Below are 17,544 nucleotides of genomic sequence, written 5' to 3' on the forward strand. Positions count from 1 at the left end.
TTTGGTCCGCATATGATCACCCGACAAGAAGTACGTAACACTTTACGGCACTCAGTAAGTAAAATAACATCATCAACTATTTCACTTATTTTGGGGAAACTGGATCTTAGGCTGCATCAACTCTATAATTTACAGAGTTTCCTGATGGACAGTAAACTACTAGGCTGCCCAGACTGTGAGCTCAGAGCAGGGGCAGTGGAGTGGAGCCAGTGTTGTGCCAGAACCTGAGCTCGGTAAGGGAACATTGTTATCAGGCTCAGCAGCCCGTTAGAGGAATAAAGACCAAAAGAGGACGTTGATGGAGTAACCGACCGTGACCGAGCAAGAATCTGCCAAACAAGAGTAGATCTGAGCTGTGCTTCTTACTGTTAGACCAGTAAGTAATATTAGCTGGCTGCTAGTAATATAATCATAACAACTACATGTACAACTGTCTGTATTTACAACAGTAGTATTGCACTCAAACTGGGGGCCCTAATGCTTTTCCACCAGGTGACAGGAAAAGAGGTGACATGTTTGACCGGTCTCCAAAATCCTGCAATCAAGACAGCAGCTATAATGAATGTACTATTCGTATTTTTTGGTGATTTGGCATTTGACAGTCAAACATACTCGATTAAAAAGTACAACAGATACTTTTTTTCTCATTAATTCATTTGCACAGTTAGGGCTACAATGTTAAAAAAAATAAATAAATCAGAGACACCTACATTGGATGAGGTGTATTTTCCAGCAGTTATATTACAGTGCTATGAAAATGTTTTTTCATCTCCACAATTTTGCACAAATTTCTAAGCTACAAAATAATTTAAAAATATGATTTAAAAGTGGAAATCTTTTTTTCTCTTTTGTGCATTTCTAAGTTGCTGTACTTTCTCAGTTTATAATTCTTTAAAAAATAATTTACTGAATAGGATCCACTTTGATTTTGCAGTCATGAAAAACATTAAACCGCTGTTTTAAATACAGTTGAAGTGATTCTATTTGTTCAGTATGGTGATCTGAAGAGCCACAGAGATAAAACACAATGCCGAGGCTGTGATCAACATCCTCAAGGCTTTTCTGAGGATTAACCAGATCCTGTCAAATGTATGTATACCTGCGGGTGTGGCGGGTTTGTGATTCAGAAAATCTAAAGGAGAATCTAAAAGCACCTGGTTTTAAGTAAACATAAGTCAGGTTGAATCCATATGTCAACAGGATATAAACCCCTGCTGTCCATCTGGAAGGGAACACTGACAAAACAGGATGAACGCACAAGAGGTTTACTTGAAACGTAATTGTATGTTCTCATGCGGCATGTCAGAAGCTTTTCTTTGCTTGTAACCCCAGTAGACAAATGTTTTACCTTGCTTCGTGCTTTTGATGGCCCCTGGTGGTGACTTTTCATAGAAGCTACAACTTGAAACTGAAGCAAAAAAAAAAAAAACCTCTGAAGAAGCTTAAAGAAAAGAAACTTTTATTTTTTTCCCCCCAAAGAGATTACACAACATTCAGGATCTTTCCTTAATTCAACACTTGCTAATGTTTCATTATTAAAAAGGTAAAGATCCACTAGCACATACTAGTACTAGCACATCATTCTGTATATCTTTAGGAAAATAAAACAAGCCAAATGGCAGCATTGGTCATAGACTACAAGGTAAAATAGAGAAAATTACAAATATATAATCCATCTATTTCAGGGAAACAATAGATTGTTGTACAAGATTCACACTCTCAAACTGCTATGGTGAACCATAGGAAAAGTATAAATCCACAAAGTGAGTACATGGAAGGCGGTTATCAATTAACCAGCGTACAATATGTCCTCTTTGAAAAATATATATTTTTTAATATATATATATAATCCAATGAAAGAAACTGTTAGCAGCACAGGCAAAAGATGCTGGTCTTTCAAATTTACAAAAAAAAGTTTCTCAAGTTAATCGCATTTTGGTTTTCACCTTACGTTTTATACAGTTCTTACAAGTTCTTTTTTCAAATTGAGACTCAAATGCATACATGTGCATATGTGCAATATGGATAAATATCTTTGAGGAGACTTTAAATACATTGAGACAGTTATGGGAGTATTTTCTTAAAAAAAAACAAAAAAAAAAAACACATTTGTGTTATGTGGAGTGTTTTACAGGGTTTAACTGTACATCATTGGAGAGTATACGTGTGTGTGCATGTTTGGTCCGTTCTCTTCCTTTTGGAGTTGGTCCCAAAAACTGGTAGTGATCGCTTGTTTTCAATAATAAGACCAGATATCAGCACACGGAGTGTGGGGGGAAGAGAAGAACAAATTCAAGGAATCAAGGCACATGTAGTCACATAAGGCTGGTCCTTCATTTTGTCTGGAATCATCAACACTTTTACCCATTCAGTCATATGCCTTGAATGAAGACAAAATAGCAAAAGGCTAAAAAATTACACGCAGCATTTGTTGTGAAGAGACGTCAATATGAGCTTTTTAATGCTAATTTAAAAAGGGATAGTTTGACATTTTGGGAAATAGTTTGATCTGTTTTCTTGCCAAGAGTCAGGTGAGAAGATTGATACCACCATGTGTATGTTAAATGTGTTAGTTTTACTAGTCCTGAGCTACATAACCCATCAGAATCACAGCTTGATATTTTTACATTTTGGTTTTTGGATTAGTGATGTTTAGAGGTGCAGTAGGTAGCGTGTTTTACTTTTAGAACTGTTTCCAGTCCTCGTGCTAAGCTAACTGGCTGCAGTCCAGAGACAGATGAGGTGTTGATCTTCTCATCGAACTGTCAGCAAGCATGCAAATAAGCGTATTTCCCCAATCGTCAAGCTAACACTTGTTTGCTGATTAAAACAAAAACAAAAACAAAAAGTTTGCATGATCCAAAAATCCCAATGCCATTTTTTTCCTGTTTATCACAACAGGTGCAAAGTCAAAATCATGTTCCGAGTCTCGTGGAAATTCCTGATTACACTTTCATAAAGCATTCACCCACATCTCAGTCAGCTGACACGCATGATGTAAATAAGTAAAACGGCAGTTATTTTGATCTTGTAGCTGCCTACACAGAGTCAACATGTCCGCCGTGCTGAGATACAACATTCATATGCTGGAGTACAAAAGGCCATTTACAGTTTCCAGATGTGTTTACTGCAGCATCTCCTGTTCAGATTCGTCAAACAGTATAAAAGTGCGTTTCCTATGATTTGAAATAACTGCGAGATGAGAAAAGATGGATTAACATCAACAGTAAACGGATTGTGTGTTTGTTTTTTTTCCCATTATTAGTTAAAAGATTTACAAATTCTGAAAGTTTGAAAGGCAGTGACAGTAGAGTTGAAAGGAGGAGAGGGTTTCCTGTAGTTTCTGTAGACATTTCCTGTCAAACTGAGCCACTACGGCTTCAAAATGGTATGATTAGTGCTCTTCCAGCCAGGATGGACTGTCCCCACCTGGCGATTTCAACTTGATGTGGAACTGCTTGAGTGTCTGTTCCAGCTGCTGTTGGTTTCCAGCATAGTACGCAGCTATGGCATCGTGGAACATGATGAGCTGGTTATGCAATACCTTCACCTGTTTCAGAGCAGAGAAAGAAAGAGACGATGAGCACACTGAAAGGCAATACGTTGGCACAGGTATGTAGAGCAGAGCTGGCCTTTGACTCGCCTTATTCTCTTCCAGGAACTTCAGCTTGATGGAGACGTCGTTTCGCATCCTCTCGTACTTCTCGCGGTGGATCTGGAACTGCTGCTGGGAGTGCTCAATCTTGGGCATGGTGTTGGCATCACGTGGCCCCAGATTCAACTCCTCCAAATCTGTACGGTACGCGTCATACTCAACCCTAGAAAAATGATATCAACAGCATCAGAATATGTAATGTGTACATTATGATGCAAGACAAGACATGACAAAAACAATCCCTGCGCACCACATCCAGTTTGTTATGTAAAGCTGTTGAGTTTGGAGGGCATTCCCTGTTTCGTTTGGCCTGTAAACCTGCAGCAGGATGTGCAAGCAAGTGGGTCATGCCATAAACAGACCAGCCAATGGTTTCACACTACACCACTGACCTACAAGTGGCAGTGATTGACCAAGATATGCACCAAAGCTCTGAAGACTGCTTCAGGGTCATTAAACCTTAAGGATACACTCAAATGTGTCTTGGTGAGTAACACTGAACACAAGCATAAGTTTTCTTTGTTTACAAGAAAACTACATGGAATCTTACAGGTTGTATTATACAAATAATTGCCTGTATGAGTGTGCACATGCTCGCTTGTGTCAGGAGTGACTGGGTGCTCTTATTGTGTTGAAAGTTCTGTTATTGTTTTGCATGAAGCGTGTAGTAAATTCATACTAATTTAGTTCACTGGCAACTTAAAATGTAAAATATTCGATTTTATTCTATATTTATCACAAATAAGATTTCCACAATGTCCGTTATTAAAATTTTACAGTCAAGGAACACTAACAACCAAATGTTTTAACTTCCACCCAGGGTTGAAATGTTCTTTTGTTAAATAATAATTTGTGGATTAGAGATGGCGCACCGGCACAATAAACACTTATGATCGTGCAATACCTACCTGGCAAATTCATACTGTTTGATATTAAACATGGTATCTTCGATTGTTTTGTCCACGAGTGTGTCAACACTGGAGATGAAAAAGTTGATTGCACCCAGCAGCGTCTCTCCATTTTTGGACAAAAGCTTTTGGGTGTCTGCGTTGTAACCAAACTCCTCCTAAAGAACAAATTCAACAAATTTTAATGATCATGCTGATTTTTTTTTGGCACCGTTGGGCACCAGCATCATGCAGTACATTTTGTAATGCAATATACACAGGAGTAATAGTGATTGTTAAAATTATATTCATCTATAAAACCCATAATTAACCAGCAATTGCAACAATAATCTACTGCACAACAGTCACAAAAGAACGTCAACACTTGAGATATAAAATACATATATAACACATATATTTCTATGATGTACAGTAATAGCATTGTATATACACCCACTCTAATATAATATATAGTGTTTGAAACATGGAGCAATATCAATAAATCCTGAAACACAATTAGGTGATTCAACAGAGGGTGGAAGAGGAGCTAATCTTTAATTATGCATGACTCTTTCCTGCCTTTCAACCATTAACTTCATGATTTAGCGTGTGTGATGCTTCAATAAAATATAGACAATAAAGAGTAATGTCTCACAAAAAATGTCTTTTCAAGGATGATAACATATGCCTTCCTTTTATCCTACCCCATTTTACTGACATTATATATGGACTCACGTGAAGTTCTGGTGATTTGAGGCTGAGGTCGGCGAAGGCGTCGCCCAGCTGCCTTTGTGTCTGCATCATCTGGGACAGCTGACTGGCCAGCGTCTGAGCCAGCTTGATTACATGCTGGTACTTTCTCTTGTTGTCACGGAGGACTTCGATTTGAGCCTCCAGCTCTATGTCCACAGTCCTGGAGCCCCGACCCAGCTTCTCTGACAGGATCTGCCTGGTACACTGCAAAGGACAGCAGACTTTAACGCTTATCTGTATGTTATTGAGTCTATTTTCATATTTTAAATAATTTAAATGCCTGCTGGGAGTTTGTACTGGTTTTAGTCAAGAGAAAAAGAACAGACGGTAAAAGATTAAATCAGAGGGAAGCCACAACACAAAGTATAAAGAGATTTGGAGTATAGTTTACTGTTCTGCCAACATCCTACTAACTGAGAGAAGATAAAGGGTGGGACAAACGCTGAGACAAGAAGGAGGGTAGAGGAGGGACATAAAAATAAATCAAGGACAGAGAGGATTACTTTATACGTGTTGATGCTCCACTTTCTCACAAGGTCCAGTTTTTCCATGGCTGGGTTCTTTAAGTCATCTGAAAGGACCACTGCTCCACTGTTTGGCTGTGGTTTCATTGTACCTGGACAATTAAAAGTCATTCATCAGTGTGTGATTATGTTACTGGATCTGCAGCATGCTACATAGCTGTGGTGACAATTTGGTGGTGACAATCAAACAGTGTAATGATTGTCATGATTGTCATGTTAACCAACACAAAACTACATAATACTTTTAAGGCATTAAGTGGACACTGATGACATATATGATTACACAAATCAAAACAATCATTAGAACACAATTAGTCATGTCTTACCACTTGAAAAATGCTAACAGTCACAGTAAAGATGATGAAAAGCACTTCATTGTGGTAAAGGAAATGCTGAAAGACATCGAGCCCCGAAACTGACAAAATGTAGATCAGATTGCTGATAAATGATTATCAGATTATCTCTATTAAAATGCTGTTAGTTTAATATTCACTGTTCATGATGGGACCCTGATGAAAATACGTAATGGACTTATTCCGTCTTATTTAATGTCTTTTCTCATGTCAATCAAACTAATCAAAAACATCCGGGTCTTAGTCAAATGCTAATGCTAAGTCAGCCAAATGCTATTTTCCTGTTTGCTTACCATTAGTTAAATTGCAATAGATGTTACAAGAGTTTATACAGTGAAAATATAACACTAAGCAGCATATATATATATGTGATTAAAATGATGTGCACTGACTGCTGTAGCTATATGAAATGAGTTTCAGCTTCAGCACAGTAGCTAACATTAGCAGGAAAGACTGGTGGTCAACATGTTTATCTACTCGTTTTTATTTTTAAATGTACGTTTTTTGATAAAAGAAATTAAAAAACACTTTCTACACCAAATGAATGGAGGTTAAAGGGAAAGTATATAATGTACATTTCTATTTACACTCAATTTTATTATTTTAAAATGTATTACAAGGTCTTTTTAATTGGTCATGTCTCAGTTTAATACTGATGCCTCTCTATGGTCTACGTAAACGAACAAGACCATCCATGAGATGACTGGCTATTTAATATAGTTATCCTTAATGCTTTCCACAAAGTCAGATTCAGCAAATCCCCCTTGAAAGGAACAAAATGACAAAACGAGGCAGTGAAAACAGGGACCACCAAAATTAACAGAAAGTAAAAGTTTTGTGTAGCTTCTTTAATTAAAAAGAAATCTATTGATATACATAGATTTTGACTGTTTGTCATTTTTTACTACATTTTGTCAGCTCCATAGAAGAGACTATGGGTGCCAATTGTTGCAAGGACAGAGGTTGCAAGCAGGGAAACCCGCTGAGATTAAACATGAATGCGGTTTTCTTTCCAAGCCAAGCAAACGCTTCAGGCATCAGGAGGTTGCATCAGATCTAGAAATCATGTGATCTAGATCTTAGGAAAATGACTCCAAGGAGTATGTAAACACTTATCATTAGTCACTGGAAAGCAGGAATCTACTTCAACTAGCTCAGATTTGTTGAAAGGTTAAGTGTGGAGAGCCAATAAACAAGAAAAGGAGAAGAAGATTCTGAATTGAACACAGCCTGTGGGAACAAGAAGCAGGTAAGAAACGGGTGAAAACCAAGAAGGGTACAATAGACTGCGGTTAATTTTAGTGTGGAAATGGTTTCAGCATCATCTGATTCATACTCCATTGCTGCGGGTACCTTTCTCAGCCTGACTATCGCTGAAAGAGCGTGCCAGGCGGCTAGCAACAGATGAGCTGGGAGCTACAGGTGCCACGGGAGACGTGGGCAGGCTTGCTGACCCTGGGAGATATTCAGAGTTATGATTCATTAGTATGTCACCATCTCACCAACACAAGTGTAAGGAGGGGGATTTCTCATTGATGTTGATTTCCTTTGCGTTGGATTAAATTACGGTGTCTCTCTGCATGTTGCAGGATGAATGTGTTACTGAACAAAAGCCGACCTCAACCAGTGTAAATAACATGGAAAAGATCCATGGCAACATCGTGGTAATGGGGCTACAACGGCTCAAGCCTCTATGGGCAGAATTTTATTTGCATTTGTAACAAGGGCATGATGATGAAAAGGAAAGGAGCAACACAACCTGGAGATCAGAGGAAGCTCATTAAATTTAATTGGATTTCCTTTACATATTCAAATGTCTGCCTTTCAAATATGACACAGATTATGAAGCAAAAGTGGAGCTCTGGGAGAAAAACTGTCTGCTGAAACACTGAATGCTGCAAAGCAATCAAATAATTTAACAAGTTGACAAAGCCTGATGAGTTTTTGATGAGCTGCTCCATCACCAACTTTAATGAGCAAAAAAAACAGTACGTACAAAACAAGGAAAACAACAGCCAGAGTCAGATGTTTTACCTTTGTATGGTCCGGATTCAATAATGCCCTCTGCTGTTGAAGCAAAGTTGCTGGAGGTGACACCAGATTCTGAAAATTGTAGGGCCCCAGGGCCCCTGGGGTAAGACTCCTATGAAAACAGAGATGTATATTATATACAGGCTCGGACTGGCAGTCTGTGCTACCGGGCAAATGCCAGATGGGCCGGTCCATCTCGACCACATTTGGGCCGGTGGCCTCCGATGTTTTTTGTATGTATGTATTTGTTATTTTGTAGCCTTTGCAACATTTGCCCAGCAGCCCAAAATGGACTTGCGGCCCATTTGCATCCATTTGGAATAGGCTTTGGGTTGCACTGGCTAATATCGGTTAATATTTGCCTCTTCATGACAGGTTCAGAAGTTACGATTTACACCCCCCCTCCCCTGCCCAATCAAATGGATGCGTCCATGCAGCCGCTAGGTTTATGTGAAACCGAAACAGGGATAGACTCATATACAGTCTATAGATAAACTTCATACTGCATGTTGCACGTATATTAATTACAATAAATTATGGACGACAGAGGATCTAAAAAGAGAAAAGGAAGAGCAGAGAAAATCCGAGTTAAAATGCGGGAAAGGGCCGCACAGGTCGGGAGTCAAACCTGAGCATCCGCAGTGAGCCTTCGCATATGGTGCGGCTGCTTAGGCTACTGAGCTAAACACCGCCCCTATATGTACAAAGTTAATTGTCTGCTCTGTAGCTCAAATCAGTGCAGTAAGTAGACTGTTTCCAAAGCTCTCTGTGTGTCTCTCTCTTTCTCTGGTTTGACTGATCTGATTGGTGGCTGAAGCATCATGTTGCTGCATTTTTCCAGAAGTTAGATCTAGTTTAACTTGTCTGACGCAGCCGAGACGGACTACTATCACTCAAATGAATGAGGAAACCTGCGTTTGGCGTTGGTGTGGGTGCTGTTACAGTATTGTCCTGAATGGCTCTAAAAGACTGAAGTAAAGTCATTGCAAACCTACAAGGAGAAAACTGCAGCTATGCGGTGCACTGTGTGCATTAACATTCAAACTGTAAGACAGAAAACACGGCAATAGACAATAAGTCTCTTGGTATATAAATCCTTATACTAGCTTTTGACAGTTGACAATTCTTCCCTGCCACAGACTGTCAGTGTGACTGTGAGCTATTAATGTTAAACAGCAGCCCATCTGGAAACACTGCCAGCTCACAGTCATACGGATGAGAGAGAGAGGGCACCCTGAGGTCTTCATCTAAATGACTTCACCGCAGAAGGATCTCACCTTGACTGTCCAAGCAGGTCACTGCTACACAGAATCAAAAACTACCTTGCAAAGCTACAATGACCATTTTCTGATATTTTGCAAACATACCAATCTGATAGATTAATCAAGGTAATAAGTAACAAGTTTTATATATTTGTTGTCATTGTTCAGTTTTTACTGTTGTATGCTGAGCCAATTTAAAGAAAGATATCACGCTCAATGTATCGACCAACGGCACAGGAGTCATAACAAGGGCAGCGTTGTTTTTAAAGATACTATCTTTCAGCTGAATGACTTGATTTCGGAATCCAGTACACTCACATTGTCTGAGATTATACAGTTTCGCCGTTCTCAAAAGTCTCTGGAGAAACCCTTACCCTCTGGAAAACCGTCTCAGGGCTCTGATCCAGGTCTCCGTTGCTGGTGACTGGGATCTCAGCGGCTGAGCTTCTATGGGACTCCTCAGCCATTGTGCTTTCCTGTGAAGAGGAGGGTGAAACGAAAGAGGTTATTTCTTTAAAGCGTTCCCAAACAACTTAATAGACAGCGACGTCCATTATGAAGAAAATAAAAGGACTCTAGATCCAGTAGTAGGGCAAATTAGTTGTGGACTGCCATCTTGCGGACACAGCCATTGTGGAAATTAGTGGGTTGGGTCAGGATTCAATACTGAGAATAATGGATCTTCTGTGGTGACAAGACAGTGTGATATCAGGGTGAACAACACTGATAAATACACTGGAATTATTTATATAAAACAAAAGATTAATTAGTTGTTCCACCCCAGCAAATGTTTGCAATAAATATGCTTGTATTCGGGTGTGTCCACCCTCTTTTAACGATTTCATTCAGTTCCAGGACAGGAAGGAGAACTTTACGTGATTTGTGGTGCATCATTACAGCATTTACCAGGATACCAGGAAGCTCTTGTGCAACAACTGACATCAATTTTCAACACTCCCCTATTTTACGACACAGCAGGATGGAATTTGTCACCAACGGCATTACACTATCTTCACTCTGTATATTAATTACTGTTTCGGTGGAGTATTTCTCGCATGTCATGAAGGTTTAGAGCATGATGTCTCCACCCATGAAGCTATGCGAAAAAAAAGAGAAAGAAATCAACCACCAGTTATCACCACCATCTGCTGTTCTCCATGGCAATGACAATATCTAGTTTCACGTTGCCATGGTCATTCAGGTCAGTGTTTCCTAACAAACACAAGGCTTTATGTTTTACAGTGACATCTATCATTTCAGACCACATTCATGGAACAAGATTCTCCTTGGCCTTGCATATGATTAACAACCACGTGGGCAGACCTGTTATAATCTTTATAGCAACATATAAATATTGGTCTCTCTTAATCGTGGCTGTGGATTAAAATGACAGAGTGACACACTGGCTTGCTTAGCTGCACATTTACATGTTGGCTCGTAGCAAGCCACAGGGTGGAGACAACAGTTTATGGCAACATCTGTTTTGTTTAGGAGGTAATAAACTGCCCGTAGATGCAGGCTGAGGATTCAGCTGTGCTATTTTTAGCACAACTTTTGTGGTCTAATCGCTGTAGCCTTGGGAAGAAGGGCACTAACTTAACCGCTACAAAGCTTTGTAAGGTCTAGGGCTAAGTCTAAGGCCTAGCCAACAGTGGAGCAGCCTGGCAAAGGGGATAGGTACCACTGAATAAACATACTATATTCAATAAATCCGTATTTTCATGTTTGAACAAGAACCTTCTCTGACTTGTGTCTAAATAATGCAATCAGCTACCAGATCACCTGGTAACAAGATCTGGGTCTGGTCAGAGGAGACTGACTGGTTTTACAGTGTGAGCAAAAAGAATGAGGTTAAAATCAAATAACAAAAACAGATTTCATATCAAAGCGACCCGGTACAATCCCTGCAGTACTGGACAAATATATTTTACTCTAGTTGAGACTATAAGACTGAAAAAATGCTAGTACACAAACAAAAGGAAATATTTAAATGTGAGGATCGTTCCTTCTAAAATAAAGTAGCAAGTGACATAAAAAAAAGATGAGGAGTGCCAACGCTGTATGTGGATATAGTGACATCAGAGAGAATCACTTGGAATAAAAAACAAACAAGAAAGATAAAGACAAGAAAATAACCTGCCAGTTTCTACAAAAACTAGTTCATCTGAAGTCCTAATAAAGATACTAAAAAGGTGGCTTATTAGCTGCAAATACTTAAAGATACAGTGTTTTGCTTTGATCACAAAGTGCCATCTGATCCTGTTTCTAAAGAGTTAAAACTCTGTCATGGAGAGAAACGTTCGATGTAAAGACGTTGGTGTGTTAGGTCTCTCTGGAAGTCATAACATCATGTTTTAAAAAAGATTTCTGATAGGCTCAACCAGAATATAGAAGTACATGGGCTTGTGAGTGTTGCATCACATGACAGACACATAAATACTTAAAGGCCATATGATTCCTGCAGGCAGGCAGCACAGACATGCACTGCTAGGCTGTTAGACAAAACCTACTGCAGATAAGACATACTCCTGTTTGATAGTCAAGCTGTCAGGTAGAAGCATGTCTGGTCTAGTATCCATTTTAAAAAAGGAGGGCTGAAAATTAAGACAGCCTGTTACAAAATAAATTGCTGACTAGGACTGTTTCTGTGTGTCTGTGTTTTTATTTAGGCCAAATGGTGCAGATTCAGCTGTGGCTCCAGGGATGATCAGGGGTCTCAGAGCCAAAGTGATGCAACCCACCATCTGCAAACATTCTGCAAGGAAGCTTGCTAATTGAGTCTTCCGACTGGAGCACTGAGTGTACTTAAGCGGCTGTGAATAAAATCAGGCATGTGAAGGGGCAAGGTGTGGCATGTCATCCAGTGCTGTTCAGTATCCTGGATACAAATATATTACGTGGGAGGGAGGTGGGCAGGGATAACAACAATGAGCCAACTGTTCAATGAGCTGCATCAGCTGAAGAGGAAACAATCATGACTTGCCTCTCAAAAATATGGTGTAACAATGACACAACTATGTTGCACAATGTTGGCTTCAAGCTGCAAAAAGTCTAAGTAAAACTAGAAAACTCAGCGTCGCAACTGAGCTGCTTTTAGGGTTCAAAAAGGGCTTAAATTCTTGTGATCTGACGTGCAGTGATGGCACTGAGCCCCTGAAAGTGAACGTGAATCGAGAGCCTGAGGAGTCACACATTCCAGCTGCACAAGAAATGTGGAACTTCCTGAGAATGTGCAGTCACAGTCCAAATTCGTTTTACTTACCCAGCCATGTGAGACAACATTTAGAGATCTGTGTACACCCAACTTGCAAATAGGGAAACATTGTGAGGAAATGGTATTGTTTACACATCACGTACAGGTTCACTTACACACACACAGAGTCAGTGTCAAACAAAACAGGGCAAACACATAGAGACTTGTGTATACTTAAGGAGTTACACTTTATAATATAGTATGCACGTATATTGCATTGTAATTACCAGCATGAATCCTCCTCAACAATCACTTTGAGATAAGCCAGCATTAATACAAAGCAGAGAAAGTGTAAGAAGCCTTGATTGTCTCCAAACACATAAGGCACCTCAGAGAGTCACACACAGACAAGTAGAGGAAAGAAAGCCACCAACTGCGCCATCAGCACATAGCAACAGCTACACCAGCTGATGTTTCTAAAACCTCCAGCGAAAACAGAATAAAGTCTGAAACACATCTACCGACAAACACAATCACTTTACGGCTAGATCAGAGAATGCTTTATGGATGATAAATTGATTATACAGGAAAGAGACCGCCACCATCACAGCAAATAAAGGTCGAAATAGCAACACGAGCAAGAGCACAGTGAGGAAGTACTAGAAGAGGTTGATTGTCCAAAGTGAAGGTAAATATCACCTTTGTTTCAGTGTGAGAATCTCCACTTTCCTCTGGTGTTTCAGCTCTTTCAACATGATGATCTGCCTCGCGTCCCCCATTCACTACACTGTCAGACACGAGTGCAGCATCCCTGTCACTGCGCGTCACCACGCTCTCGCTACGAACATCCTCCTTCTGAACATCCTTGTCACCGTTCTCTGAATTTTCTTCAGCACTGTCTATATTAATGTCGTACAGCACTTCATCCCTGCCATCTCCCCCCCTGCTGGTGTCTACACTCTCCTGTTTCACATCCTCACTCAAACTCTCCTCTGCTTTGTCAGCCTCCTCCTCACAATCCATCTGAGGGTCCTCGGCTGAGGTCTTCCTCGATTCAGCCTCAAGACTAACTTCAGACATACCTGAAAACAGACAGACAGGAGGGTGTGAATGAGTCCTACCTAGCATATAAGTGCGCTATAACCTATCCTCAGTTTGTGCTTGTGTGTGAATGTATCATTACATTAAAGTCACAATGCCACAGATCATTTCAAAAAATATATATATATTTTTAACCTCTTCCTCAAGTTGCAACTCTAATTTTTAAAAGATAGTTGCTGGACATGACATATCTCCTTGGTCGTTCTGTAGAACACAAGAAAAATGTAAACACATTACATTAAAGGTCAATGAAAATATCAATGAAATAAACAATTACGTTTGTAGACATTTGTTTCCACACTGTGTGCATTATTCATGAAACACAGATGCGTCTATACATACATACACCCACATAAAACATTCATACACACACCGAACAAACTAATATAAATAGAGGCAAATTGAATTTTAGTTTATGTTTTACAAATCAAACAAATCATTTTAAGCAAACACCTTTGATTAGTTTCGTCACTTTGTGAGGCCTAATGACCTGCTATTGTACAACTAGTGCACTGTCACAATATGAAACACTGAAGCAATCCTTGAATAGGACACAGATGAATAGACGTGTTACCTGCTGGCAAAACAATGTTAAAAAGGTCCAGCGTGTTGGATTTAGTGGCACTACAGTGAAGTGGCAACAAAACGAATACTCTCCCACACCTCACCCTCTCCTTTGAAGCATGTAGGAGAAACTAGAGCAAATCTAGAGTGACGCCACGTCTCCGAAACACAGATTTGAAGCCGAAAATATGTGGAGCTGGATGGCTAATATTAATACCGGCAAAGACGTGGATCATCTACCTGTCAACCAAGCAGTTTTGTGTTACTTATGCACAACTTTAAGGCTTAATATAATTTGAATAGATGAGTTGTCTGCGCCATGCTGTAAACATGTTTATGTCTGCTGTGAAGTTGTACATATTAATACGCGTGCTTAAGACATATGACTCACTTCCGGAGCTTGTCTCAAGCGGCCACTCGAGGAATTACCGTTTTTAACACATCCACATTGGCATCATTTCACAGCACCAGAGATCTATATCTAGAGCCAGTGTTACCCCAAAACCCGATTGGGCACGCCTCTGTCACATCACGGCTGTGCTGCCGTTTTAGTCCGTCCTCTATACGACTTCAAAATCGAGCGTTTCAGAAGCGAAGTTTAGCCCGCCCGACTTTGTTTGCTTCCTCGGATTTGGTCGTTTTTCTTGGTTTATGTGATTCCAAATAATTTTTGTCTAATTTCATGACCAGCGGGCTGTTTTATTTTGAAACTTTACCGGCTTCTCTATGCTGTTTCTGTGTCTCCAGCTGCTCACGTGGTCTGCTTGCGCCGTCCGTCAAAAATTGAACAGCAGTGTATTTCTTTTGCAGAGCTGAGTGGAAGCCCGCTTCTGGAACTGGACGACGGCGGGGTGGCCGGTGGGATTTGAAACATTAACTAGGACAGCCGTGTATAGCTCCGGGTTAGCCAGGTGAAATTTGGGGGTTAGGTTTGTCTGCTTCGGGCTACTGTAGAAAAATGTCGGTTCAACATGGCGGACACTATGGAAGAGGACCCGCTCTCTCTGCAGATATAAAGGGCAACAATTCTTACATTCATGTGATTATACTAATCATTCTAATCATTTCCTGCCAATACACCCTCCTAAATCTTCCACACTAGACCTTTAACAACACCTGCACCACCTGATCATGTTGTAGTCTCCTGTTCATGTCTCATTTGTGCATTTTTTTTTCTATTTGATTTCATTTATACCTTGCAGTTATTATTTATATCATGGTCACTTACTTTTGTAATACTATTTATATTATGGTCACTACTCTTGCAATAGTATCAGTCGTAGTACCACTTTACATTACAATACTCTTTTTATATATCATGCCACTTTTATTCTCAGTGTCTGTTTTGAAGGTTGATTGTTTTTCGTGTTTATTGTGTATTTCTGTCTGTTTATTGTGTTGTTGTTTTTTGCCTTTTCTACTTTTTTGTAATTCTGTAGTGTATGCCACACTTTCCTCCTCTGCTGTAACAAGTAAATTTCCCCGTGGTGGGATAAATAAAGTATATTTAATTTATCTTTAAAAGGTGTGCATCCCCAGGTTTCCAGTTCCATGCAACAAAAACATGAGCCTTCTGAAACGATGTTACGTGGGAATACCTGTACACCTGTCACACACCGGTAGTGGCTCGCACGTTTAAGCGTGGTTAGTTAAATTACCTGTTGCAGGCAAAGCAAGGCAGCACGGTCACATGATTGGCGAGGGTGTCCAAACCGTGATGTAACTCTTTTTTTTTTTTTTTTTAAACGCGAGCAGCGACACATCATAAAAATGATGACGTTAATATAACTGCTTCATTGTTTGGTTAAGGCTGGAAAGCAAACATTTAACAAACCTTTAAAACTCTCAGTCAGTTTTAGTTCAACCGAGTTGACGTGAATGCACCAGAACCGTTGACGTGTTGTTGTAGCTAACGGTAACGCAGCTAAAGCAGCAGATGACGAACTTGTGCGAATAAAAAACAAAACTCCCAATAAAAATAAAAAAAACACTTCAAGCGCTGAACATCTGTCTTACTATCCTGCCACATGTGCAACTCAAACGCCGCAATGAAACGGCGAAGATAAAAACTTTTCAGTTGACGTTACCTGTCTGCGGCTGTGGCTAACCGTTTAGCTGCGAACTGTTAGCCGTTGTTGTAGTTCGCTGAAATCCTTTGCCGCCCGTGTCGCGCTGGAGGTTTCTTTGACGATTTAAAAAAAAAAAAAGCTTGTTGTTAATGTAAATGTTGCATAGAGATACAACCGGTAATAAACGGTGGTGCTCCCTGACTCTCCTCAGGCGCAGCAGACGTGCAGTTTGAACCCCGGAAAGACAGATCCAGTGTGCGGGCCGTCGTCGGGCTGTCATCAGGAGCTGACCACATCATTTGTTGCATGAGCTCTCCCCCTGCTGGTAAAATGTACTGGGTGCAGTTTGTGTGTCCGAGCTATAAAATATGATGTTTTAAATATTTATGGTGGAGTTTCTGTGCAGGTTCTCCTGGATCGTGGCTGCTGCTGTGTACACATATTATTATTACTGTCATTATTGCTGCCATATCTCCATTACTGTTTATAGTTAGTTGATGATTTGCTGCTGCTGTGTCTCTCTATCTCTATCACAGGTTCCACTGCTACTGTAATCATTTTATCATTCATAAACTTTATTGTCATTTTATCAGTCATTATAATTGTACAATATGTTTGTGTTGGTTTGTTTTGTACACGTGACATCTATTGCACACCTGTCCTCTGTGGCTCTTCCTGAGGTTTCTTCCACCTTTTTTCCCTGTTAAAGGTTTTTTGTGGGCAAGTTTTTCCTCTTGAACCGAGGGTCGAAGGACAGAGGGTGTCACTCCCTGTACAGATTGTAAAGCACTCCGAGGCAAATGTACTTTGTGACTTTGGGCTATACAAATAAAATCTGATTTGATTTGATTTAAATATATTGAGAATAGACATAAATATGAGCACACCAATAATAATAAAACGTGGCTCTTGATCTGGGCCACCTTATGTTTTTATCTCCACACCTGCTTGTTTTTGTTGGATAATAGTGAGGAACTGTGCTCATGTCCCGGTAAAATCTCTGTAGATCTTGTCAAAAAGTATTGCTCATGTCCCGGTAAAATCTCTGTAGATCTTGTCAAAAAGTATTAACATGCATTACTGAACATGTCAAAGGATGTTTTCCTCTATTATGTGCTATAATAGGTAATGAAAGAAGCTTTAACAATGTTT

At 39.9% G+C, this 17,544-nt stretch overlaps 1 protein-coding gene across 5 annotated transcripts; it reads right to left on the minus strand.

Annotated features, from left to right (window-relative positions):
- Nucleotides 1-1,442: 1,442 nt before the first annotated feature.
- arfip1 (ADP-ribosylation factor interacting protein 1 (arfaptin 1)) lies at nucleotides 1,443-16,703 on the minus strand. Of its 5 annotated transcripts, XM_019274920.2 has the most exons (11): nucleotides 16,411-16,702; nucleotides 13,895-13,963; nucleotides 13,358-13,740; nucleotides 9,840-9,941; nucleotides 8,207-8,315; nucleotides 7,526-7,627; nucleotides 5,799-5,911; nucleotides 5,278-5,499; nucleotides 4,564-4,721; nucleotides 3,644-3,818; nucleotides 1,443-3,550 (listed from the first exon to the last, which is right to left on the minus strand). In XM_019274920.2, the coding sequence occupies exons 3-11, from the start codon at nucleotides 13,736-13,738 to the stop codon at nucleotides 3,395-3,397; spliced, it is 1,518 nt and encodes a 505-aa protein (XP_019130465.2). In that variant the 5' UTR covers nucleotides 13,739-13,740; nucleotides 13,895-13,963; nucleotides 16,411-16,702; the 3' UTR covers nucleotides 1,443-3,394. The 5 variants fall into 5 exon arrangements, with proteins under 5 accessions (XP_019130465.2, XP_010727782.3, XP_027138923.1 ...); XM_010729480.3 differs by lacking the exon at nucleotides 13,895-13,963; XM_027283122.1 differs by lacking the exons at nucleotides 13,895-13,963; nucleotides 16,411-16,702 and adding an exon at nucleotides 16,158-16,275.
- Nucleotides 16,704-17,544: the final 841 nt, after the last annotated feature.

The sequence above is a fragment of the Larimichthys crocea genome, chromosome X (genome assembly GCF_000972845.2).
Source record: "Larimichthys crocea isolate SSNF chromosome X, L_crocea_2.0, whole genome shotgun sequence".
NCBI lineage: Eukaryota > Metazoa > Chordata > Actinopteri > Sciaenidae > Larimichthys > Larimichthys crocea.